At 28.1% G+C, this 26963-nt stretch overlaps 1 protein-coding gene across 1 annotated transcript in view; it reads left to right on the forward strand.

The window, feature by feature from the left end:
* Window positions 1-5469: 5469 nt before the first annotated feature.
* Window positions 5470-26963, forward strand: part of LOC105847986 (uncharacterized) — a 36471-nt gene continuing 14977 nt past the window's right edge. The window contains exon 1 of the mRNA XM_065807064.1: window positions 5470-5684. Coding sequence (XP_065663136.1) covers window positions 5683-5684 — 2 coding nt within the window. The 5' untranslated portion in view covers window positions 5470-5682. The remainder of the gene's footprint in view (window positions 5685-26963) is intronic.

The following is a 26963-nucleotide window of genomic DNA, read 5'->3' on the forward strand; positions in this document are numbered from 1 at the left end:
TGAAATCATTTTAAACCAAAATGTTGTCTGTTTCTAAGTTTATTGTTATTGCAGTAAATGCAATAAGAGCGCTAGTAATTAAACTCCTGATTTTTTGTTACAGATTTAAAAACAAATAACGTCAGGGTTAGGGTCATCTATTAAGCATGATGTATTAAAACTAAATGGTTTTAAAACTAAATGGATTTAAAGATTTAAAAACAAATAACGTCAGGGTTAGGGTCATCTATTAAGCATGATGTATTAAAACTAAATGGTTTTAACCACTATTAAATAATTAAAAACAAAATAAGAATTTTTCAAAAGCTTATACTATATTTAATTTTTTTCCACTAAAAATGTTACAATGTTATTAGATTTTTAAGTTTATAATTCATTTTTATCAAATCGGAACAGTACTTCGGAACAAAATATTTAAAAAAAAAACATCCGTTTTAGAAATCAATGGTGTGGTAGTAAAAGATTATATTATTGCCATGAATTATTCATAATATTACAGAAAAGGATCTAAATTTTAAAAAAAAATATTTTTTGTTAAAAACATAATTTATTTTCGATAAATTTTTACATTGAATGCAAATCGGAGCAGTATTTTGGAAACGAGGAAGTATCAAATTTTACAGATTTACTTATACTTGAAAATTTCATTTTGGCAATAACTCCTTAATTTTGATTTATAGTATTTATATTCCATTTTATAAAGTCTTTGGTTTATTAAACAGTTTTAAAAGATGATAAATCATGCCAAAGTGGTTGAAGTGCTTCGTGTGGGTTTAAATCCTTTGGCTCACACACTTAATTATTATTTTAATCTTTTCTAATTTTCTAGAATACAAAGTAAAACATTATTAAAGGGCTATGGATTTTATATGCATAACATATATAAAGATATTACATAATATAACAAACAAAAGGGAGAGAACTTTTTTAAAAACTTTTTAAAATTTCCAAAAACATGATAACACTGTTGAAAACTTTTTGCGCATATGTCATGATAAAGATGCGTTATTAATGTTATTAAGTAATTAGTTAAGCCTGCGCGTTTAACGCGCATTAAAGAGACAACTTTCTTTCTTATAGAAAAAAGATTTTACATGCTAACTTTAACATTCTTTAAAATTAACAAGGCAAGAGTCCAAAATAGTTGAGGATGGTCTGAAAAATAATATTAGAAACCATCCCCGTTTCCATTTTGTTCTGTTTTTTAAAGAAGTTACTAAGTATTGAACATAAATCGTTAATTCAAAACAAAGATTTTTATACTTTGCTCTTTTTTAAAATTTATTGAAATAAATCGAAATTATTAAAATGGTCGGAGTGAAATAGACTTATCATGACCAATATACGGGTAAATGTAAAGTCCTTTTTTTCCACATATTCAAGTCATGTCAGGTTTTTGAAAATTTTTAAACCGATGGTATTTATTTTTAAAATGACACATTTCAAGCGGGTATTCTAAATATTATTTCGACAGGTACTATTATCCAATCCGTTAATAAATAGTGATTCGCACAACGGCTACCGAAACGTTTAAAACTTTTTAAAGTTTTTTTTTTAAATTAAATTTTCTTTTTTTCATTGCTTTAAAAAGTTTTTCTTTATGTATTTAGTTGTTTATCTGCCGCTTACTAAAAAATATTCAAGTAAGGAATAAGTAAAGAAAAGGACGGTGTGGAATAGATTTTACTGGTCCGGACAGCTTGTATAAAAATATTATTTTATAAATTTATCTTGAAATTTGAAGCCCAATTTAAAAACTTCTAATTTATAAAAATGTATATAAATTATATACCTTGAATAATCTTTTATCAAAGTTTTTAATCAAAAATCTAGTTGTTAATTTTTTATCAAAGCTGATTAAATTGACAGTACAGTAATTAAAAAAAAAATAAATCACTCAACTTTTAAATATATATATATATATATATATATATATATATATATATATATATATATATATATATATATATATATATATATATATATATATATATATATATATATATATATATATATATATATATATATATATATATATATATATATACTCCTAGTCGGTGTTTACGGGGACATGTTTTTTTGCTCTGGTTTTGTATTTTTTTTTACTTTTTTTATACTATTTTAACCATGTTTATATATTTTTTAAATTTTTATTTTATTTCTATTTTTATATAAATATTTTTTATTATTGCTTTTGTTATTTTTAATAATTTATTATATATTATATTTCATTTTTACTTTTATCTATTTACAAAAACGATTAATTATAGTATAACAACTATTTTTAAGCCTGGCCGTAACCCTAACCCTTAGCCTGACTTTGATGCTGGTCCAAACCAAACCCTCAGTCGATGTAGCAGCACTCCATTGTGAGTGATTGATAGCCGATGTATGAACTTTTCGCTCTCTATAAAAGTTGCTTACGGGGATATTTATTTTACAAAAAAAAGATGCTTTCGGGGACAAAAAATTAACAGGTACACAAAAATGTCCCCAATAATGCCTATGTCTCCGTAATTATTCGTTTTATTGTAAAATTAATTAAAAGTAAAATCTGTCTCCGTAAGTGATACTACAGGTGTATATATATATATATATATATATATATATATATATATATATATATATATATATATATATATATATATATATATATATATATATATATATATAAATGTGTGATATACCATTAAGCAGCAAAATAAAATTTATAACTTTTTACTTATTAGTTGATAAAAGCCCAAAATAGGGTAATGGGCAACGGAGATTTTTCAGCAACCATTATAGTTTTTAGTTAAAATTTAGTGATATTAATTAGATGTAGCGTGATTGTGTGTAGATGATTGGGCCGTGGACTAAAAGATTTAAATTAGGTCTAAAAACTCAAAATTTTTACCATTTTTGTACATTCGAGGCAAATCGGGGGAATTTCAGGACACAAAATCTTAAAAAAATACCAAACCAAAAAAGCACTATTAATTATTCTAGTACATATTGTAAATACTAATGTAGTAAAGAAATGGGCCAAATCTCAAATCAATTCGATAACAAGTTTTGAAAATTACTCTGCCGCCAGCCCAAAAAATATGATTTTAAGAAAAACGCGATTTAAAAAAATTAAGTAATAACGATAATTCAAAATTTATTAATTTTATATGTTGCACCCTCCAATGTTTCATTTTGGTCACAAAAACATTTGTAGTTTTTGTGACCAAAATAAACCATTGGAAGGTGTAACATATTTATTTAATGCTTTCAACTTCTTTCTTCTTGATTTTGCTTTAGGTTTACATTGTTCTTCAGCTTTAATGACTCGTTTAGTGTCTTTATTTACACAACAATTTTGCGCATTTATACCAAATGTCATTCTAAGTTCAATAAACAACTTATCAAAAAATTGTTGCCAATCATTAAAATTTAGCACAGCTGACGCTACTCCAATACTTAAAAGCAGCTCTTTCAATAAAGACATCTTTTGGACATCGCTTCTATATTTATTGATTTAATGACTCATTGGGACTTTGCGTTTTACCCTGTAAACATTTTTCAAGAAGTTCATCAGAACCAAGGTCTTTAAATATTGATTTGATAGCATCACACACAGCTGCAGGAATACAAATGTTTTCTATATATGTCATTTTTCCAGTCAGTTTATCAGCCTGGAACTTGTACCACTAATCTTGAGTGCGCAAACAAAACTGATGAAGTTTTTCACTATCACAATTTTCAGAAGAGTGAAAAATTACAGCTGCAACACTCTTTTTCATTCCATACAAATTTCCAACGTTTTGCCTTAATGTCTTTCCATAATAGTTTTGCAATGTTTTTATAACATTTTCAGTTCAGCGACCTGCTCCTCCTAACTTTTTTCCATCGCATAAATATTCTTTATTATTTTTTTAAAATTTTTTAGGCGAGTACCAACACTTTTTCGAATATGCCAATGTATACTGCTTTTTTTATTTCCCATTCATAACCATTGCAAAAAACTTTTAGTCCAATACTTAGGCCATATTTTTTGGAAGAATCAAACTGCTAGTTATCTAACTTTTCACATTCTGGACAAGAATTCTGGGAAGAATTTTTGCTTTTTTTTAGCAAATTAAAGCTTATAATAAAGTTAAAGCTTTCCATTATATTTTGTGGATCCTGAAACAATTACTTTTTTGAACAACTTCTTGAAAGATGATGAACATGGAATGTGCTCAACTGAAGGTATAGCAGTGGTTTCATTGAAATTACCCACTTTTTGAATGAAATTTTAATTTCTTATTTTGGTATAGTCTTTTTGAACATTCTTTTCTTTTTGACCCACCAATAGCACTTGTATTTTAACAAAATATTATAATAATTGACTGCAGTATAGAGTAATAAGCAAGTTTGTTAAAAGCATAAAAAGAAACAAAAATAGTCTTAGACGAAATATATTCGCATAAATAAAGTCAATAAACAAGTAGCAGTAGCTGGATCACAATGTTCATTTTGTACCTTTGGTAGAGAGATAATTTTATTGCTTTTTGTAGTACAATTTTTTATGTAAAAGCCCGTAGCAACAGAATAAACAAAGTGTGTTATGGATAAAAAATTGATATCGAATAATTTATAACAAATATTATAAGCGGATACCAATATTTTTTGTGTAAAGAACAAATTTAGAATCTACGATAGCTATATTAGTCAAAAAATTAATTTTTGTAAAGCCAAAACAAATTTGATTTAAAAAAAAATTTAATGAGGTATACTGGTTTCTGATTGGCTTATTTATGCTAAAAGTACTTATTGGCTTTTTATGTCTTAAAAATTAATTTATTAGTATTTTTGTGTTTCTATTAGAATTTTAAGTTATTGTCTTTTCATGTTTCCTTTCAGTGACATGGTAAGTGATTTACTTAGTTATTTTTATTTCTAAAAACCATTAAATAGACATTTGCTCATTTTAAAACACCCTCATATCAAGAATTAAAAAAAAAAAATATGCAGCAATAGTATTTATTCACTCAGAATTTTGGAGATTTATTGAAATACGCTTACATCGAAGAACGCTTATGTAGAAAAACGAAATAAATGTCTTGACTTTGAGTTAGGTTTACCACTTACCTAAACAACAGGGCAACGTCATCAAATTGAACATCATTGCTTGCTTTACAATTTTTAATACATGTAATTTTTATACAACGTTATTTACTTTTTAGCATTACTTATTACTGAGCTTTAAAATTTTTTAAATGTGTGCTTAAGGAAATATGGAAAAATAAGATATTTTAAAAAAGAAAATTTTAATCTTTTGATAAACAGCCATAAATACAATGGCATTACCATAGAGAGTTGTGGAAAAGGAAAACGGTGCGGCATGGACTACCCAATGTGACATCAAGACACAAAAAAAAAAAATAAAAAAATAAAAAAAGTTATATCTCCAAAAATAAAAGTTTTACTGAAGCATTTCTGGAACATCACGATAAATCAAATAATAAATAAAAAAAGTCGATATTCGTTTGTTGACTTTAGGCTTTCAACTTTAACTTTCAAAATATTTAGTTAAATAAACTGTGCACATATATTCAGTTAAGTTATTTGAATATATTGAGTAAAGTTATTTGAGCATTTAAGAAAATTAAAATCATTTGTTTCTGCAATAGTGTCATAAGTTGCTACGGTTATTCGTAAACCAGCTGGTAGTAAATGTAAGTTAAATTGTTTTATGTTTTTCTACGGGATACATACTAGATATATGTTTATGCCAGAATGCACTTAGAAAGTTAAACATTTCTTGCATAACTTCAAAAGTTATTCAAAATTTATAACCTCTTTATCATGGTCATAAGGTTTAAACACAAAATTAATTTTACAGGAAAATTAAATTCTGTTGATAAAAGCATAAAAAACAAGCACTAGATCTATCTCTCCATTACAACCCGCACTATTTAAAGTATAGTTTAAATTATAAGAAATTGATAAATCTAAGAACTGTATAAGTAAAAAAACGTTGATAAAAGTAAAAGATGAACTGTAAAAGATGAACGATATACTTTGTAAAAAATGATAAGATATTAGTTGACCCGATTTATCCAGATTGCCATCTTTAAACTATATACGTAAACAACTTTTACTTTCTAAAAGTTTAGTTTACTTATCTGAAGTTTTCTTAAAGTTGCAGAGTGTAAGATTTATGTTTATGAAAATAATTTTACTAATAGTCTATTAGTAAATGCACTGTTACTTTGAATTTAAAAGTGCACTGTTATTATGTATTTCAAAATGCACTGTTACTATGCATTTAAAAATACACTGATACTTTGCATTTCAAGTGCCCTAACAACCAAGTAAACAGCCTTAAAGTGCCACAAGATTTGTAATTTAAAAGACTACTCATAATGGTAATTATAGAGGTAGTCAATATTAGTAATTGAACAAAATATAATCTTAATATCATTTATTTGCAGAGTCTCGATAACGAGGTCTGATACCAATACTACGGTCATATGTAGCTAAGTCAAGGTCACAATTTGCAAAGCCAAGACCACAAGTGTAGCTTAGCTAAAAGTTGATTTTGACTAATTTCGATAAATAAAAAAAAGTTTGTTAGTCATTTTTGTTCTTAAGAAAAAAAAGTTTGAAGCAAAGACCTGACAAGCTTTAAGCTTACATATAAGCGGACCAGTCCATAGTGGGCTAAAATTGTTATTAAATAAAAAAATATAACTTTTAAAATATTTATTGGACTACCTCTACCAATACGAATATTCTCCAAAATTACAAATCTAATGGCACTTTAAGAATGCTTATTTGGTTGTTAGAGACACTTGAAATGCATAGTAACAAAGCACTTTGCATAGATGTATAAAATCTCAAGTCTTATCAAACAGTGGTCTCTAAATACTTACAAATTCTAGGAATGCTGAAGAAGACATTCACTTTCATTGATGAAAATATGGCCTTCAAATAATACAAAGCTTTTATAAAAGCACACGTTAAAAATATAGTGTCTATTGGGGATCCTTATTTTAAAAATGATATGGCCTTGGTCAAATTTGATCAATGCAAAGCAATAAAATAAGCTTCCAGCTTGAGGCTCCTTTAATACTGCGAAAGACTAAAAAGATTAAATCTACAATCACTTGAGTTTCGACGCCTTCGATGCAATTTAATCCAAATCTTTAAACTTTTATATTGTTTTGATAAAGTTAAATATATATATCTATTAAAATTAGTTAAACCCTTGTCTCATGGTCACAATTCTATAACTAGGCGTGAGTTCCAAATTGTCTTCCATGACAAAATCATTTGTATTATAGTAAAATACTACAAACAGTAAAATACTAGAACAAACTACCCGAGCAAATGACTTTCTACTTCACTGTACTTTTTTTAAAAGTAGACTAGACTCTTGGTTGTGGAAAATTTTTGGAACAATTGTTTATGAAATATTTTGTTTATAGTGGGATGTTTTCCCTGCTCGCTGTATGTATACAATATATATAAATTTACGACTACAACTAGTATAAACTATAATAAAAATAATAAAACAAATAGCAATAAATATAATATATTTGTATGTGATTATAATTAAAGTAAAAACTTTTTTTTTATGAGACATGAATTGCGCAATATTGCTTTTCCTGGATTTTTGAATTTCTGCATCGAATATAAAACCAAGTTTTTAGAAAGTTTTATGTATGCAGAAAAAGTTAAACAAAAAAATCTCGTTTGGTATGCATTTTTAACAGCAAGAAAAAAACTTATTCATTTTTGAGACTTCTTTTAATCTCTTTAGAAATGAAAATTTAAGACACATTATAATAAAAAAAAAATTAATTTTTTTAACTACATTAAATTTACATCCGGAATGCAAAGTTGGAGACTAATAGACTACCTTAAAAAGCCAGTTACAAACCAGATTAATAATAATGCTACAGGCTCAGTTTCAAGGCTCTTAGAAACCAGTTATTTTATATTTCTTTAACGTTCTACAAAATTTGTTTCAAAATAATTAATTGCAAATATAAACTTCGAAAATAACTAAATTATTAAAAAGTCTATTAATACATCCATGTTAGTTTTTGTTTGTAAACATTCGCATGTTTTTAAAACTTTTTCAAATTCTTGAATTTCTTCAGAAAACATTATTATTAGTTGTGAAAATTGTTCTATAGCTCCACATCCATGTAAAAAAATGCAAAATAGAATAAATAGAAAATAATGCCATAAACAAATATAAAAAATAAAATATCTATTTGCAACATTTATATACAATACACCTGAAAAACGGATCAATTTGCAACCTTAAGACTAATGTTTGTAACACAACATCATTTTTATCAAACTTAAATTAAATCCGATGTTGTGAAACTTTTTGTTTGATACATTAGAGCGCTCTTAAAAAACTATCATAAAATATTTATGTCATTTGATACACCTGAAACTCTCAAGTTTTTGTCATTTGATACGCCTGAACCTCTCAACTTTTTGTCATTTGATACACCTGAACCTCTCAAATTTAAACCTCTCGAATTTGGAAATAACGTTAAACATTTTAATAAGTGCTGAATAATCCCCATTGAAAAAGCAGTTTGTAAAATCAGTTCATTTTGCTAATGTTTTTTTTTTTTTACTTTGAAATATATTCTAAAAATATTTTACCTTACATTTTTATTTATTTTTTTATTTATATAAATTTAAAATTAAGGAAACCTGTTGAACCTAAGACAGTTTTTTAAGATAAATATTTTTCATTGTGATTTGAGGTACAGCACACTAATCATATTTTCATATTTTGAAAGGTCAATTATTTGGGTACTCACCACCAAAATATCAGAAATGTATATTTTATACTTAGTACATAGGTTTTAAAGCTAAAAAAAGGTAAGTAAGGCCAAGGTACAACATACCTTATGTTCTTGGGCCAGCACTACGGTTTACCTAGGACACATTGAGAATTTGGAGATAAAAGTTAATAACTTATTTAAATAAGTCATTAACTTTTTTTAACCAAAATTGTTTTATTCAGTCTAAAAATATAACATAGTCTCCAACATTGTGATTTTCATTTTTCATTGTAACATGTTTAACCTGTAGGTTCTCATCTTCGCTGTTATTGTAGGAGGCACCTTCAGATGAGTCACTTGTTGAATAGTTATTAGAATCTAAATTAGTTTCTGTTTCGGATAGAACTCTTCTTTTTATATTTTTACATTATTGAGTCTTTTTTTATTCATAAACCTATTTGAAACATGCTTTTTAGCTTCTATATTTTCAATTTCTAGCTTTTCTGGTGCATCGGTCAAATTTCTGGATCTTCCTTTTTATCTTACTTTTCGTGTTTCTTTACAAGATTCAGCTTTTGGGCGAGTGCGTATTATATCCGGAAATATCAAAGTTTTCAATTTACCATGTATAAATTTAAAACCTGAAGCAGTCGGCTGACTAATAGGCACCTGAATAATTCTCGTGGGTGATTTTTCAGTAAGTAGACAATCAGAATAGGTTGCGGGTATAAAATCAGCAACTATATAGATGTATTCATTCAAAGGATAAAACAAGTTGAACTAAAACCTTTACAAACATTGTTTGGTGTGAAGGCAAAAGGAAAAACTTTTCCCACAAAGCCAGCAATATCATATATAGTTAATCATTTTCCCACATCACCTTGAGACATTAGTAACTCTTTAGCCGCAGTTTTAAAAAAAGTCTCGAATGGCCCATAAACTGACTTGTCTAATAACTTATCTAATGGTTACGTACAATTACTAGCATGTGGATGCAAAGTGATAAACTTTACACAATTATCTTCGGCTATTTGTATTGCAGGTACTGAAATATGACGTTCATGATTGTCCATTATGAGAATGATAGGTTGTTCTTTGGTAGGCTTTGCATATTTGTATTGCATAAAATGCTGGAGGAGTTTCACAAACATGGTTTCGTTTGACTAAACGGATAGATTGGCACCTTCAATACTGCCTTCAGGAGGTCCATTTATCACAAAATCTTTAAAGTTTATACGAGGGAATATCAGCACGGGTGGAATAAAACCACCACCTGCATTAATAGCCGCTATCACTGTAACAGTCGTTCCTCGTTCAGCATTAATCATTGACCCAACTTGTTTTGTGCAAAGAATTACTAATATCTTTGGTAGAACATGGACAGAGGACAATCCAGTTTCGTCTAAATTCAAGATACCAGTTGCTTTTATGTCAGAGGGACATTGAGAAAATGATATTCTTAAAATTGTAGTATGTTAAACTCACACTATGTTTGTGAAACGCCGAAGAACGAGCTAAACTAGTAGCTTAAGGCTTTCTTAAAGACAATTCGTTTTAGCATCGCTTCCTAAATAATTGCAGCCAATCATTTCCAGCCATTTTTTTTATACCCCAGGTCTTAGTGTACTTTTTTTCATTCGCTTTTACAAATTGGTAGATAAGTACATTCACGTCTTTTAGAGTCAATCCAAATAGTAAGTGTACTGAGTCTTTGTTATAGTCAACCAGACTTTGCTCTGCGGTGCGATCAAAAATTTTAGTAACTGTAAGGTTTCCGTGTAACTTGCTTACATCTTTACCTATTTCCAAGCAGTGTTTTAAATGACGAAGCAAAGTTGATCTTGTCCAAAATGTTTGGAAGCACCAAATGTGGTAAATATTTTTCTCCTTAGTTATTTTAATGGGGTTTGTCAGATCATTCACATTATCAAGTGTCTTTTTCTTCTTCTCTCTACTTCTAGGCATAATTTCTGAAATAATAAAGTCATTTGATTAGGAATATATTACACTTGCCATATATAATATCGAGAGCAACAACATTAAAACACCAACATTAAAACAACAATAAATTTAGTTTTCTAAAATAAAAACTGACTGTGCTTTTATTTAATATTAATTTTTACTTATAAATATTTATTTTTCGTAATTTATAATAAAAATGTTTGAGGCAAAAAAAAAATACACTAAATACCTTAAACAAAGACACGTGGAGGAAAAAAAATATGCCACAAAAAATAACTCTATAAAGAATAACTTATCGTGCATTAAACAATTGTCTACTTTAAGGTACTGTATCCCAGCAAGATAACAAATATAACAAAAAAAAAACATTTAAACAGTTGATCACAAAACAAACTTATTATTATAAACATATACTTAAAAAACTTGAAGCAGTTTGTTAATAAAAAAGACAGCTTATAAATCTTACTATAATATATTAATAACTTTATTATAGTAATTATGTACTAACCTGATTGTGTTTTACAATATATAATTAGAAATTTTCAAGAATCACGAATATAGTTTATAAAACCTTTTCATCAACAAACTACATTTTTGTTTGGACAAAACAAGAGGGAAAAACCAAAGAGAACCTTTTTTCATAAGATATCATTATGTTTATTCAATTTACCATACTCTTTTGTTTTCAATTTTAATATAACAGTATTCTAAAAAAATTAAATAGGTTTAACTCGCGATACATCGCGTAAAAAAATGCAATTATAAGAATACATATCCTTATTTGTTGTAAGAATAGCTTACATATCCTTATTTGTTGTAAGAATAGCTTACAACAAATAAGGATATGTTTCACGTAAAAATATTGTCAGGGATTTTAAAAGCCCAAAACGTCAAGCTGAATATTGTAGAAAATATAATATAGCTAAATCAACTGTAAGCAAAACTGTCAAATCGTTTGGATATCGTGAATCCTATAAAACAAACGGTAAAGAGCTTAAAAAAGATCCATTTTTGTCATTCACAAATATAACCTAAAGACTTAAACTACTAATCTCCATTTGCGCTATGCGACGAAGAGCTAACGAAGCAAAATTGTTTTCTCGAATGCCTGTCAAGAAACCTCTAACATCTCTTAAAAATAGAATGCTAAACCTTCCGTTTGCCAAAGCACACCTAAATTTTGATGAATCAAATTAAAAACTTTTTGGAAGCGACGGCATGAAAGTGCGTCAGCAAGAAAATGCGACGGCGAGTCTGAACACCAGATACAATACTATAATATACCTAGAACAGTGTTAAGCATGGAACCTCTGCTATGGCTTGGGAATGTTTCTTAGCTCTAGGAACTGGTCCTATTCACAAAACTAATGGAATTATGGATCGCTTTGTGTACAAAAATATAATAGAAGATATGTTACACATGCTAAATGGGGGATGTTCCTAAAATGGATTAATTAACAGGATAACGACCCCAAACATACGTCAAAAATTGTAAAACAATGGTTTAAGGACAAGAATATCACCGTAATGGAGTGACCTGCACAATGCCCTGACTTTAATCCCATAAAAACTTTATATATATATATAAAATTTAAGTATATATAAATATATGATGCAATTCTGCTTACAAAATGATGGGGACGTGAATCCCCCTTAAAGTACCAACTGTCTTCTAAAAAAAAAAAAGTCTTTAAAATAAAAAATAAACGACTGCAATGTATCAAATACCCGACTAGGTGACTAAATAAAAAAACCTACTCTTGAAATAACCAACTATATCTTGAAAATCACCATCTTTGGTAGGTGTAATACCCCCCCGTAATACAATATACAAATATATATATATATATATATATATATATATATATATATATATATATACAGTGTTGGCCATTTAATTAGGACATTCAAAAGAATTTTACTTTTTCTTGATTTTGAGTTAAAATTAACACAACCAATGCCGTGTTGGTGTTCTGGAACCATGGTAATTTAATAATAAACAAACGTTTTGAAAAATATTAATTAATGCTTAGAATTTTAAGTTAGTTTTATCGTTGTATGTCAGTTAAGAAGTCGCGAGGTGATTAAGTTCATATTGAAGTTGTGTCGGTGTTACGTTGAACAGTATGCAACAGAATAAAACTTTTAATGATTAGTGAAATTAGTAATAATTAATATACTGACTGGATTTAAGGGAAGTTTATATTTTGAAATTACTATAATCCATCTGTAAATTTTTATAAATTAATAATGGGTAAATGCTCGGACATTAGTCCCACAAAACGTCGTGAGGTTGCTACCTTGTTGCAACATTCATCTTTTACAAATATGGATATTGCTAAAAGACCTAATGTTTCCCATCAGACTGTTGGCAGAATTAAAAAAAACAGGCGTAGATCATCTTTCGATTTAGTCTGTGAATGGAGGAAAGCTGGAGTTGAAGTCAGTAGTAGAACTGTGAGAAGACGCCTAGTGGAACATGGATACAAGGCCTAAAGGCCACAGAAAAAACCAAAGCTTACACCGGCAATGTGCAAGAAGCGACAAGCTTGGGCGAAGGATCACCAGAACTGGACTGAAGATGATTGGACAAGGTATTTATTGAACATTATTATTTGTTTTAGTAAATATTGTCCTTGTTTGCTGGTTATTATTACTTATTAGAATAAACTTTTTGCTTTTTGTTTTGAATGTAATAATTGCATTAATGTAAGCAATCTCGACATTCTGTTTAGTATTGATAATAATTAATTTATTGATTGTTATGAAATTGTTGTGTTCCATTAAAAGAAACTTTGTATTGTCTATGCTTAGGTCTGCTTCTCAGATGAGACAATGCTAGAAGTTTTGGGAGAAAGGACACAATATGTTAGGACAAGATCAACAGAAGCATATCATCCAGACTGTATTCAAGAAACTGTTAAACACCCACAGAAAATCATGGCCTGGAGCGTGATATCTATTCATGGGGCAGGGCGACTCCACATTGTAGATGGTATAATGAACCAAGAAAAATACAAAAACTTATTAGAAAGAAAGTTATTTACACAATTAGATGAATGGTATCCAGATGGCAGTTGCATATATATGCATGACGGTGCACCTTGTCATATGGCCAAATCCATCGCTAAACTTTTTCACGAAAGGAATGTCCCAGCATTAAAATGGCAAGGAAACAGCCCAGATTGTAACCCCATTGAGGAACTGTGGAGAGAGTTAAAGAGGGAAGTAAATAAAGCAGTTTCAACTAATAGGATACAGTTAATCGAGAAGCTAGTTCATGTCTGGCATCATGATGAGCGTCTCAAGAAACTTGCAGATCAATTTATTCGTGGAATGCCAAGACGTGTAAAAGCGCTCAAAGATCCCAGAGGAGGACATACAATATATTATTTTTTTTAAACTGGTTTATTATGTGATTTAGGATGCACTCGCTAACTATTTCATTATCAGTATTTCATTTTGGTGCATTTATATATGAAAATAAATGTAATATGTAACTTTTTTGTCAATGTCCTAATTTAATGGCCAACGCTGTATATATATATATATATATATAATACAATTTTTTTACGTATGTTTGGGGTCATTGTCGTGTTGAAAAATCTGATTTAGGAGCATCTCTAATTCATATATATTTCTATCTGTATATATATATATATATATATATATATATATATATATATATATATATATATATATATATATATATATATATAATTATTTATATTTATATGTATATAAATACAATGATATCTTATAAAAAAAGCATTTATTTGGTTTGTCCCTCTTGTTTTGTCGACAGAAACATGTTGTTTGTTGAGAAAAAGGTGTTATAAACTATATTCGTGATTCTTGGTATGATTCAATCGTTTAAATATTCGTTAGTAACATAATAAACTATTTAAAAATTAATATTTAAAATTGCTTTACTTTTTTGTTTTAGTTTTTGATCAGTTTTGATCAAGTTTAAATTTTTTTACCATGCCGTGTTCAAGACTGTATTTCTATGACCAAGTATCTCTTTAGTGTTTTTTTTTTCATTAAGCACTTTTCTTTGGTAAAGTTATCCATTTCAAAAAACGAATAAAGGGACACAATGAATGGAGTAGTGTTGTACCACGGTCACTGATCAACAGTGACCGTGGTACAACACTACTCCAACATCAACAAAACAATGGATTTTAATTAGTTTTGAGGTTACTTATCTCATAAGTTTTTTTATTGTTTGTCACATTATATAGTCGGTGGTGATGTATCGAATACCTTAGACAGTAAAATATAATATCGCGCAATTATTTGAAACGAATCCAGTGGCCTAGGTACACATTGTGTCAAAGTTCAACAGGTTTCCCTTTAAGTAAATGTTAAAATACCTACTTTTTTATTTAAAAACTCAAAAGAATACTTTTAATAAAACATTTAAAAAATCACGTATTTTATTTACTTTATCCAAAATAAAAAGATCTTTAAATTTAAAAATTCTTTACCAATGTTTTCAAGTAAGAACAAATAAAAATATTTAAATATAATATAATATACGAAACAGCTTAAAGTTATTTGATGTTTTAGCCATACTATTAAAAAAAAATTTATTGAAATACTTTTTAATTAAAACTACTGGACATAAAAATAGGCTACATACAAATCGACTTCATACAAGTAGACTAATTGTAAGTAGACGACATATAAGTAAACTATATATAAGTTGACTACATATAAGTTAACTGCATATAAATAGACTACATATAAGTAGAATACATTTAAGTGGATTAAACAGAAATAGAATACATATAAGTAGACTATATATATATATATATATATATATATATATATATATATATATATATATATATATATATATATATATATATATATATATATATATATATATATATATATTAGGTCCTAATAAATATGACCTAGTATATATATATATATATATATATATATATATATATATATATATATATATATATATATATATATATATATATATATATATATATTAGGTCCTAATATATATGACCTAATATATATATATATATATATATATATATATATATATATATATATATATATATATATATATATATATATGTATATATATATATATATGTATATATATATATATATATATATATATATATATATATATATATATATATATATATATATATATATATATATATATATATATATATATTTGGTGTTTTATGCTCCACCCTAATATATATATATATATATATATATATATATATATATATATATATATATATATATATATATATATATATATATATATATATTAGGGTGGGGCATAAAACACCAAAGTCAATAAAAAAAATACCGTAATAGTTTTTCTGGTTCCTTTTGATATGTGTATTAAAAAAATGTAATTTTTTTTTTTATGGGTACCCCTATGGTTGGTCCCAGCAGTCCGAAAATTAGAAAATTTATTATTTTTGTAAATAATAAGGGGGGCAGGGTCACTTACAAATAATTTAAAGATATCTTAAGGGTCATTTTTGTAGCCTGATATATTTATTTTTAGATTATGTTTTGTTTTATTGCAAAAAAGGATGGAAATGGTCAGCCCTACCCATTTAAATACATGATGTTTATATTTGGGAGGTAGGGGGGGAGGGTTAAGTTAAAAAAATCAGTAATTTTTAAAATTTTTATCTTAGTGTAAATAAAAATAATGTCAACAGGCAATAGTTTTGGAAAAATATCTCATCGTGAAACTTGTCTTGTTGGAAAAAGAATTGGAACAATAGCTAATACACAATAGCCAACTAAAAAAACTGCATTGCCGTATTACCATTACAGAGATCTTATACTAAGGGCTGATTTTCCAAACATTTCCTCAGTTAGTATAGCTTCATGCCCTCTTGGTGATTTCTTTACTGCACAATGTGCTGAAATAGGCAGTTGTCTCCAAAAATGTTGTTTATGAGGTGAAGAAAATACGGCAAAAAGCAGGAATTCTTTCTATTGATACTGACAAGCATATCAGGTTTTTATAAAATTAAAATAACTTAAAAATTAATATTTAGTTTAATCCAATTTCAAATTTATGTTATATAAGTAACAATTATAAAGTCATACAATTTTATATAATTATAATAAATTACATTCATTTTAATGCATTCTTCTACATTTGTTTTAGAGACAAGATTGTTGACTTGGAAAAGAAGAGAAAAGATTTAAACAAACACAGGAACCGTTTAAGTACAAATTTAGTTTTAAAAAGAGAAAAGTTTTCAAGAATGCTAGAGGAGGTATTTGATGTAAGTTAAAAGATATGTGAAGGTATTATTATGAAAGATAAAACTAAAGATATAAAAACTAGAACAGAAGATGCAGATTTTCTTAACAACCAGAAAGAAGCGCGTGTTCAGAAAATGTTAGGTAACGATAAAATTTCACAAAAGTTTGTAAAAGACAAAACAAAAAGAGAAGTGAAAATAAAAAATCAAAGAACAAAAGAGTCCGTAAGAAAACAGAAAGAGTTAGTTAATGAGAAATATGAAAACACAACAAAAGTTTTAAATACTTTAGATGATAACCAAGATGAAGAGTATCTACATCCATCTAGAAAAATTAGAAAATCTAATGTTGTTCCTCTTATTATTCCAAAAAATATAGGAAAAGCTTTAGCTCCAACAGCATCACGATATGGAATAAGTTCGACTGCACTGAGTGCAACTCTTGCTTCTCTTATAAATAATAGTTCTGGAACAACAGATGATTTTTCTATTTCTAAACGAAGTATTTTGAGGTAGAAAAAATTAAGTATAAGAAAAACTGCCTGTAATATTAATGACAACTTTATTACATTGGCAAAGGGTAAGAGTCTTACTGTGCATTTTGAGGGTAAGAGTCTTACTTTTATTTTAACATAATTTTGAAAAACTATGTTAAAATGAAAGAACTTGGTAAAGAAAAAGTTGAAAGAGTAGCTGTACTAATCAGTTCACCAGATCTCTCAGAATCCCAACTTTTGGGTATTTTAATTGTGAACGATGGCACTGCTGAGTCTCCTGGGAAAGTAATCAAAAAAACTTTACAAGACTGGGAGCTATTTGACTATGTTGATTGTCTGTCCTTTGACACCACAGTTACAAATACTGGTTGGTTAAAAGGAGTCTGTACTCTAATTGAGCAGTGGAGAGTAAAAGCTTTAATTTGGATGGCTTGTCGTCATCACGTTTATGAATTACATATAAAGGTAAATATTGAAAAAATCATACAATATTTTTATATTTATTTATATATTTAACTATGAATATTTCTTGATGAATTAAATGCTTCATTAATAAAATTTATTTAAATGATTTGAAATAAATATATTTTAGGACTTTTCAAATGTTCTTACTGGTGGTAAAACAAGTGGACCAAAGACATAGTTATTTGATAGGCTGAGGGGTAATTGGAAATCAATTCTTGAAAAGAAGATAAATAAATAAACCTAAATAATAAGATAATAGTAATAATAAGATAAATAAATAAACCTAAAGAGATTTGACTCAGAAAAAAAAATTGTATCTTTTGTGGAAAAGCAGGTTGGTTTATTTGTCTTATTTAGATTAATGTGTTTAATTATAAGTTCTAATAATAAAGTTTTTTTTAATTTAGGCTTCTGAATCATTAACATTCCTTCAAAATTGCCTAGATAATGATATATTTCTAAGACATGACTACCAGTATATTATACAATTAGCAGTTCATGCCAGGTTTATGGCACAGGGAGTTTATTATTTAAGATATGATCTTCTTCAGCCACAATTCATTAACTTATGTCCTAACATAATATCATTGCAAGAGGGAAAGTTTATTAATGAAATTGCTTCATTAACAGCACTATTTTATGCTCCATGGTTTATTAAAGCTCCTATCCCTGCCATAGCACCTTCTTTAAATCTAAAAGCTATTAATGAAATGATACAATATTCTGAATTCAGTTTTAAACCAGCAGAAGCAGTACTAAAATCACTCAAAAAGCACAATTGGTATTTAAATGAAAGATTTGTGGTTATGTGTCTTGTTGATAAATGTTTACCTGTAGATCATATACAAAAATTAGCTCCTAAATTAGCTCAAACACCAAAGCCCACCAGTTATAAGATGGGGAAACTGAATTCCAAAATTTTTACTGACAATGAAAAAAAAAAAAAAAAAATATTGAAGATTTTATTGGTCCTGAAAGCTGGTTTTTATTTGATTTATTAAAAATGACATTACATGAGACAGAATGGCTTAAAATCAGTTCATCAAACTGGGAAAAATTTTCGGGTTATATTAGATTTAAAAATTATGTCACTGGTCTTCTTGTTGTAAATGATAGTGCAGAACGTGCTATTAAACTTGGTCAAGACTTCATTGAAACTTTCAAAAAAGATAGCCAAGCTAATTTTTTAGTTGTTGCAGATCATCGTCTAAAATTTCAGACAACAGAAAAAAAATCTTGGTTGAAAACTTGAAAATAATCTTTCTTTAAAAAATAAATGCAAATGTAAAAATATTTTTTATTTAAAATACGTAGGAAAAAATATATACGTCCTCCCCCACCTCCCAAATATAAACATCATGTATTTAAATGGGTAGGGCTGATCATTCCCATCATCTTTTGCAATAAAACAAAACATAATCTAAAAATAGATATATCAGGCTACAAAAATAACCCTTGAGATATCTTTAAAATATTTGTAAGTGACCATGCCCCCCTTATTATTTACAAAAATAATAAATTTTCTAATTTTCGGACTGCTGGGACCGACCATAGGGGTACTCATAAAAAAAAAAAATTACATTTTTTTAATACACAAATCAAAAGGAACCAGAAAAATTATTATGGTATTTTTTTTATTGACTTTGGTGTTTTATGCCCCACCCTAATATATATATATATATATATATATATATATATATATATATATATATATATATATATATATATATATATGTATATATATATTAGGTCCTAATAAATATGACCTAATATATGTATATATATATATATATATATATATATATATATATGTATATATATATTAGGTCCTAATAAATATGACCTAATATATGTATATATATATATATATATATATATATATATATATATATATATATATATATATATATATATTAGGTCCTAATAAATATGACCTAATATATATATATATATATATATATATATATATATATTAGGTCCTAATAAATATGACCTAATATATATATATATATATATATATTAGGTCATATTTATTAGAACCTAATATATATATATATATATATATATATATATATATATATATATATATATATATATTAGGTCATATTTATTAGGACCTAATATATATATATATATATATATATATATATATATATATATATATATATATATATATATATATATATATATTAGGTCATATTTATTAGGACCTAATATATATATATATATATATATATACATATTTTAGGTCATATTTATTAGGACCTAATATATATATACATATATATATATATATATATATATATATATATATATATATATATATATATATATATATATATATATATATATATATATATATATATATATATATAAATGTATTTATATATATGTATATATATATAAGAATATATTAGGGTGTCCCAGAAACACACTTTTTTTTTTGATGATATCTCTCAAGTTTTTCCATTCTCTGATGTCCCCTGAGGCTAAAAATAAACGAAAAAAAAAAAAACCGTTGTTAAAAAGTGATATCTGTAAATTTAAAAAACACGATTTTTTGAAAATAAATGCCTATTATGCTTGATAAATTCGTAATGAAATTTTTCTGATGTTTATTTTGTTTTTAATAAACTTAGTGGTGATAGTTTAACAATTTTATTAGCGTGATAAAATGCCAATTTAAGTCGTCTGTGGTCAATTAAAAAGGTAAACTTAATTATGCTCGATTTGATCATATCACACGTTTTTGAGATTTGTAGTACATACATGTTTACTTTTATTGTCATGCAACATAATGCATTTTACACATACCTAAAAATTAAAAAAAGATTCAATGAATAATATTATTGTTTAATGAATGATTGAATGAATAGATAAACTAAAGTATGTTATATAACTTAATATCTAATAGTAATTTCTAAAATGGACCGTCATTGTAAGAAAGACAAGAATGAATGAGAAAAGAGCAAGATATAGACTAATTCCAGAAGGCTACTGTTTCTTTTCAAATATCCTATCAACCAGCTGCCCACGAACCAGCATTGGCAATGTGCTCAGATATATACAGTTTATCAAATCTTCTAAGACTTTAAAGTTTAAATCTACAAAACCTGTTGTAGCTTGTCCTCAACGTTTTCCAGGCAAAGATCTTATCTGCAAGGATGGGTCCTGTAAAGATACCAACCATAAATGTGTTACTTCTCTTGTAATGGATATGTGGAACAAGGCTGGTTTTGGCGAACTTCTCATTTCTGGAGCTGCTGTCAGATAAAAAAAAGTATTTTTTAATTATGTAAATAAACAAATAAGTAAATCAAAAATAAACAGTTAAATAATTAATTACCAATATAAATAAATAAATAAAAAATAACCAATAATTATGTAATTAATAAACTTCTTTTATGTATAATCAGGAATGAGATTCTGAAGCTCCACATTAGGTATTGCAAGCTAATACAACTGAGAGATCTAAACTGGGATTCGAGCATTGCACAGTGGGCCAGTAGGTGGACAAAATTGGAAAAATTTTAGTTGTCTAATCTTGAAAACCTGTTTAATTTTAGTATCTACATATATTAGGAGAAATCTATTGATAATTTATTTATATTAAATCCCTTAGTTACCAGGACTCTAAGCATTTAAATATTGAGATAAAATAAAAAAAAATAAAAAATTATAAATAAGTAATTAACGGTGACATCAACGTTGTGTTATATTTCAATTACATCTACGTTTTTGAAACAAAGAATTAGTAGATGTTATTCTAGAGTATTTAGAGATAAGAAAAACCAATGTGTGAAATAAATTTGTCATAGCATGAAATCTCAATTATACTTTGAAAATCACAAATTAAAAAAAAAAAATTTCTTAAGAAACTTATTTTTTGCCGCACAATAACTAATAATTACCACAATTTGCCATGTGTTGTCTTATATTTATTTGAGCTATATGATGCTTCAATCAAGTTTTAATTGATTGCTCGTCCCCTTAAATCCCCGTTCAGATATAATGTATGTTTTAACTTGGTTGCTATGGTACTAAATTTTGCATAGCAACAACTCATTTTTACATTAACGTTGTTTTAACAGTATTTTACTTGCGCTAAATACACAATATTGGGGGTATGTATTAAAATGAGATTCAGAATTCTTATGAGGTTAACTTTTTTTGGTTACTATGGATACCTTACTTTGCATAACATAGCAACAACATATTTTCGGTAGTTGTTAGTAATTTAATTACTAACACTGACAGTAATTTAATTACTTTTAATTTTAATTACTAACACTTGTAGTAACTTAATTACTAACAAGTATTAGTAGTCCAGGCGGCATATATATTATAACATTTTACTTTTAAATACAAAATACTTGTTACAATAATAATTTAGATATGGTTTTGTTAAACTTAGACATTCATAATTTTCTCCAAAAAAACAATCTTAGTATTTCAAAACAAAATGTTACTAAAGATATATTAAAATTTATTCAGCCAAAATTTGCTGATTTTAAAGACGTTGATTTTAGACATGCTGTTCAACGATTTGTTTACTTGTATAAAAAAAAGTGGAAATCTGCAAACTATACTGTGAAAAATTTTGAAAAGAAGTTTGTGAACTGGCTTAATGAATATTTAATTGTCAGAAAAAAAGACAATGAACCAACTGCAAGTAGACGTGGTCGAAAACCAGTTGCATTTGATAATAGTTCTAATAAAACTAAAAAACGGCGTGTATCTTGTTTAATTGAATCTCATTCATCCAATGAATTATTTTTTGCTGCTAATAAAAAATTTAGAGATGAATCTGTTGTTATTGCTGCCAAGAATGTTTTAAATATATCAAATACAGATAAAGCAACTAAATATTCAGCAGACGAAGCACTGGCTTTAATAATTGATGCAAGTCTGACAAAAGCTTCCTATCAATTGATTAGAAGCGGAGCCTTGGAGAAAGAATATAACATCTACCCCGCTTACAATGATGTCAGAGATGCAAAATTGAAATGTTATCCTGCAAACATAACAGTGGAGGACTATTCAGCTTCAGTTCCTTTAAAAGATTTAATGACTCATACTTTGCAAAGAATCTGTGCAGTTCAGGAACCTGTGCTAAGGCACTTGATATTGAACGACAAAGCAATAAAAACAATGACACTAACGTGTTAGGCTGGTTTTGATGGTGCTACTGGCCAAAGCATTTATAAACAAGTTTTATCAGAACCCGACATTAACAGAGATTTAAAGCGTGAAGAATCATTATTTATTACTTGTTTTGTCCCATTGGATTTGACTGGATTTAACAACAGCAACAAAAAGGTGCCTATTTGGAGAAATCAAAAGTCGTCCTCCACAGCCTATTGTAGACCCATAAGATTTGCATACAAAATGGAATCCAAGGAATCTGTGATTGAAGAAGATCAGTACATTAAAAGTGAGATAGAAAGCTTGGGTATGATTTTATTAGAGGTTTGCGGATCTTCTATTGAAGTGAATTGTATTATTGAACTTACAATGATTGATGGGAAGGTTCAAACAATATTATCTGAAAAAATTAACTCATACCAATGCTGTTCAGTGTGTGGTGTCTCTCCAAAAAATATGAATAGTCTTGATATCCTTAATATAGATTATACTAACAGAGAGTTCAAATATGGTCTTTCCAGTCTTCATGCATGGATTCGATTTTTTGAGATGTTATTGCACATTGTATATAAAAAAGAAACAAGAAAGTGGCAAACAAGATCTAAAGAACACAAAGAAAAGGCATCTGTAGCTAAACAAAAGATTCAGACTGATTTTATGAACAAAATGGGACTTGTTGTTGATTTCCCTAAAAGTGGTGGTTCTGGAACAAGTAATGACGGCAATACCTCAAGGCGTGCTTTTGCAGCATATAAATAAACAGCTGAAATTCTGGGTATTGACCAAAACCTTATATTCAGATTTTACATTATCTTGGTAACGCTCTCTTCAGGATATGAAATAGACTGCTTAAAGTTCAAGGATTATTGTTTTGACACTTTTAGACTATATGTGTCCCTTTATCCATGGTATTACATGGCTCAATCAGTTCACAAAGTATTGATACATGGACATGACATAATTAAAAGCCTTACATTACCCATCGGACTTATGTCAGAGGAAGCTCAAGAGGCTAAAAATAAAGACTTTAAATCTTATCGCGAAAATTTCAGCCGAAAAACATCCATAAAAGCAACAAATACTGATCTTATCAATAGACTCCTAGTTTCCAGTGATCCTGTTATTTCATCATTGCGTAAATCAACATCACACCAAATAAATCATAAAGCATTTCCTTCAGATGTTTTACAATTACTTAAACAATCTTCAAACGATATTATTGTTTTATAATTTTTTGATGTAATTTAAAATTGATAACGTTTTCTTGCACTATTTTTTGCTTTTATTATTCCTAAAACATTATTTACCTAAATACTCAATTTTTATTCGATATAGGTGGGTCAAAAATCCGATAAGATATTCAAATATCAATTTACCACTTTGTAACTAAGGAAAGTATCCGGTAACTAAGCAATATAAGTATCCATAACAACTAAATTTAAAAAATTATCACTTTTGTAAGAAGTGTGATCTCATATTGGTACTCATGCCAAATTTAGTGAATATAGCACTTATAAAATATTTGCAGATAACAAAAGTAGGTTGTTGCTAAGCAAAATAAAGTTATCCATAGCAACGAAATAAAAAAATATTACCTTCATAAAAAGCGCAGACATCATATTAGTACTCATACTAATTTTAGTGAATATAGCTCTAATATTAAATTAGTTATGAATTTTGTCCAGTAAAAGTGCATTCTGGCCCACTGTGCATTGGTAGATTCAGGAAGAGTTCATTAAGGAGAGCAGCAAACTTCTCGACATATCTGTGGGTAAAATTTGAGGAGAAGATCCAATCAGATTGACTTCGTTCCCAGAAGGCCAAGGCAGAGGACACTCAGTTTTTTTTAGATCAAAAAGAAGATAGAAAAATGTATATTACTACAGAGGTAGACAAGATTTTGAAAAATCTGTTAAAAACAGACAGGATCAGTGGCAGAGAATGAAGAATATGAAAATTACAGAAGTGAAAAAAGGACAAAAAGCAAGGGAACTAGTTTCAAGTGAACTTGAGGCTTCCTTTGAATCTGATGCTGGTTCTACTGTATCCGAGTCAGAAGCTGTAGTTTCCACAGATGAAGATTCTATCGATGAATTACTCCAAAACTCTGATTCTATAGTAAAAGACAAGGTAAATAAAAGATTGTATTAAAATGTAAAGTTGATTGTACTAATTTTGAGTAAACTTAATCAAACTGAATTCAATTAGATTAGAAATATCATAACTGTTTATTATGTAGATAAAGATAAGTATCAGTTTTGAGGATCTGGTGGATTGGACTTTTGAAGTATCTGCTCGATACAGGGTCGGGATTCGACCTCAAACCGCAATCATTGCAGCAATCTGCAATAAAGCAGGCATATATCTTGAGGATGTGTCCATCTCCAGAAGCTCCATTCATTGAAAGAGATTCAAGAAGATTGAAGATCTAGGTAAGAATAAATAGTAGAATATAAAATTATTGAAAATAATGAAGATCAAGTAAAACTAAGATAAATAAAGATTAAATTAGCTAATAGGTGATAAAGTTATTTTAATTAATAGGAGACCAGATGAGACAAGATATAATGGAAACTTTGAAAGGAAAGAAACCTTGAAAGAGGCTTGTCCTGCACTTTTACAGCAAACAGATCAAAGAGATGGAGGAGAACCTAAACATTACTGTTACTGTTGAAAGGATTGCAATCAGTGTTACATCTCCTGATTTTGATGACACAAATGACATTCTTCTAGGAGTAGTTCAAGCTGAAAGTTCCAATGGAATTGACCGGGCAAATGTGATCTTAAATCTCCTCGAATATTACGATATTGTTGATCAGATCTTTGCCATATGCTGTGACACCACTGCTTCCAACACTGGAGTATTTGTTGGGGCCATTAACATCCTCACAAACATCCTCAACATTCCTTTACTCTGGTTTCTATGCAGGCGACACATGCTGGAGTTACATATCTCTCATCTTATGGAGGCTCTTACTGGTGAGAAAAAAAAGGGGCTAAGGAGAGCACTCTACGTAAGACTGCAGAAAACCTGGCTAGACATCAAGGAGGAGGTAGAAAAAATGGAGGAGATCATTAGGTTTGATTAGAATGAGCTACAGGTCGGATCATCCTTGTACAACATTGCAAGGGAGGCCCTGGATTTTGGCAAAAGGGCACTGACCATAGAGACATTTAAAAGGGAAGACTACAAGAAACGTTGTGAGCTAGTTGTCTTCTATTTGGGAGGAGATGTGCTACGATTTCATTTTTAATAACCTGGAGCCTGTCATGAACCAGGTATAGTATCAATATCAATAATTTATAGTATATTACCAATAATTTTTGTGTTTAGGGGACAGTACATTTTCATGTTTTTCTTACATATTTAATATAAATAATAATTTATTCTAAAGGTTCATGGCAGATGCTTTATACCTGCTGACCAAGAGGATGACTGAGAAGGTAGCTCAGGTGATGAATGAGGAAGAGAAGAAGATGTAAGGACAGCGGCATTCTTTGTTTCTGTATGTTATGGGCCCTTGTTCTTAAAATCCTGTATGGTGGACAAGTCGACTTCAAATGACTTGGCTGCCTTTAAGTCATCGTTTGATATCAAGGACCACTACCCAAAACTTGGACAGGCCCTTCTTTCCAGCACGCAGCAACATGCTCGGTATTTAACAGTTAGTTATTCTGTTCCTAGGTGACGACGATATCGATGACGAGGTGAAGAAGAAAATGTTGGAGAAGTTGGTCAAGTGTAATGTCCCTGACCAGTTTTATATGAGGAAACCAAAGCTACCGGTTATTAGCAGGTCAACAGAGTTTACTAAGCCAATAGGTTCCCAAAGCTGGATTTTGTTCAAGGTATGTGA

This window comes from Hydra vulgaris, chromosome 10, assembly GCF_038396675.1.
Source record: "Hydra vulgaris chromosome 10, alternate assembly HydraT2T_AEP".
Taxonomy (NCBI): Eukaryota; Metazoa; Cnidaria; class Hydrozoa; order Anthoathecata; family Hydridae; genus Hydra; species Hydra vulgaris.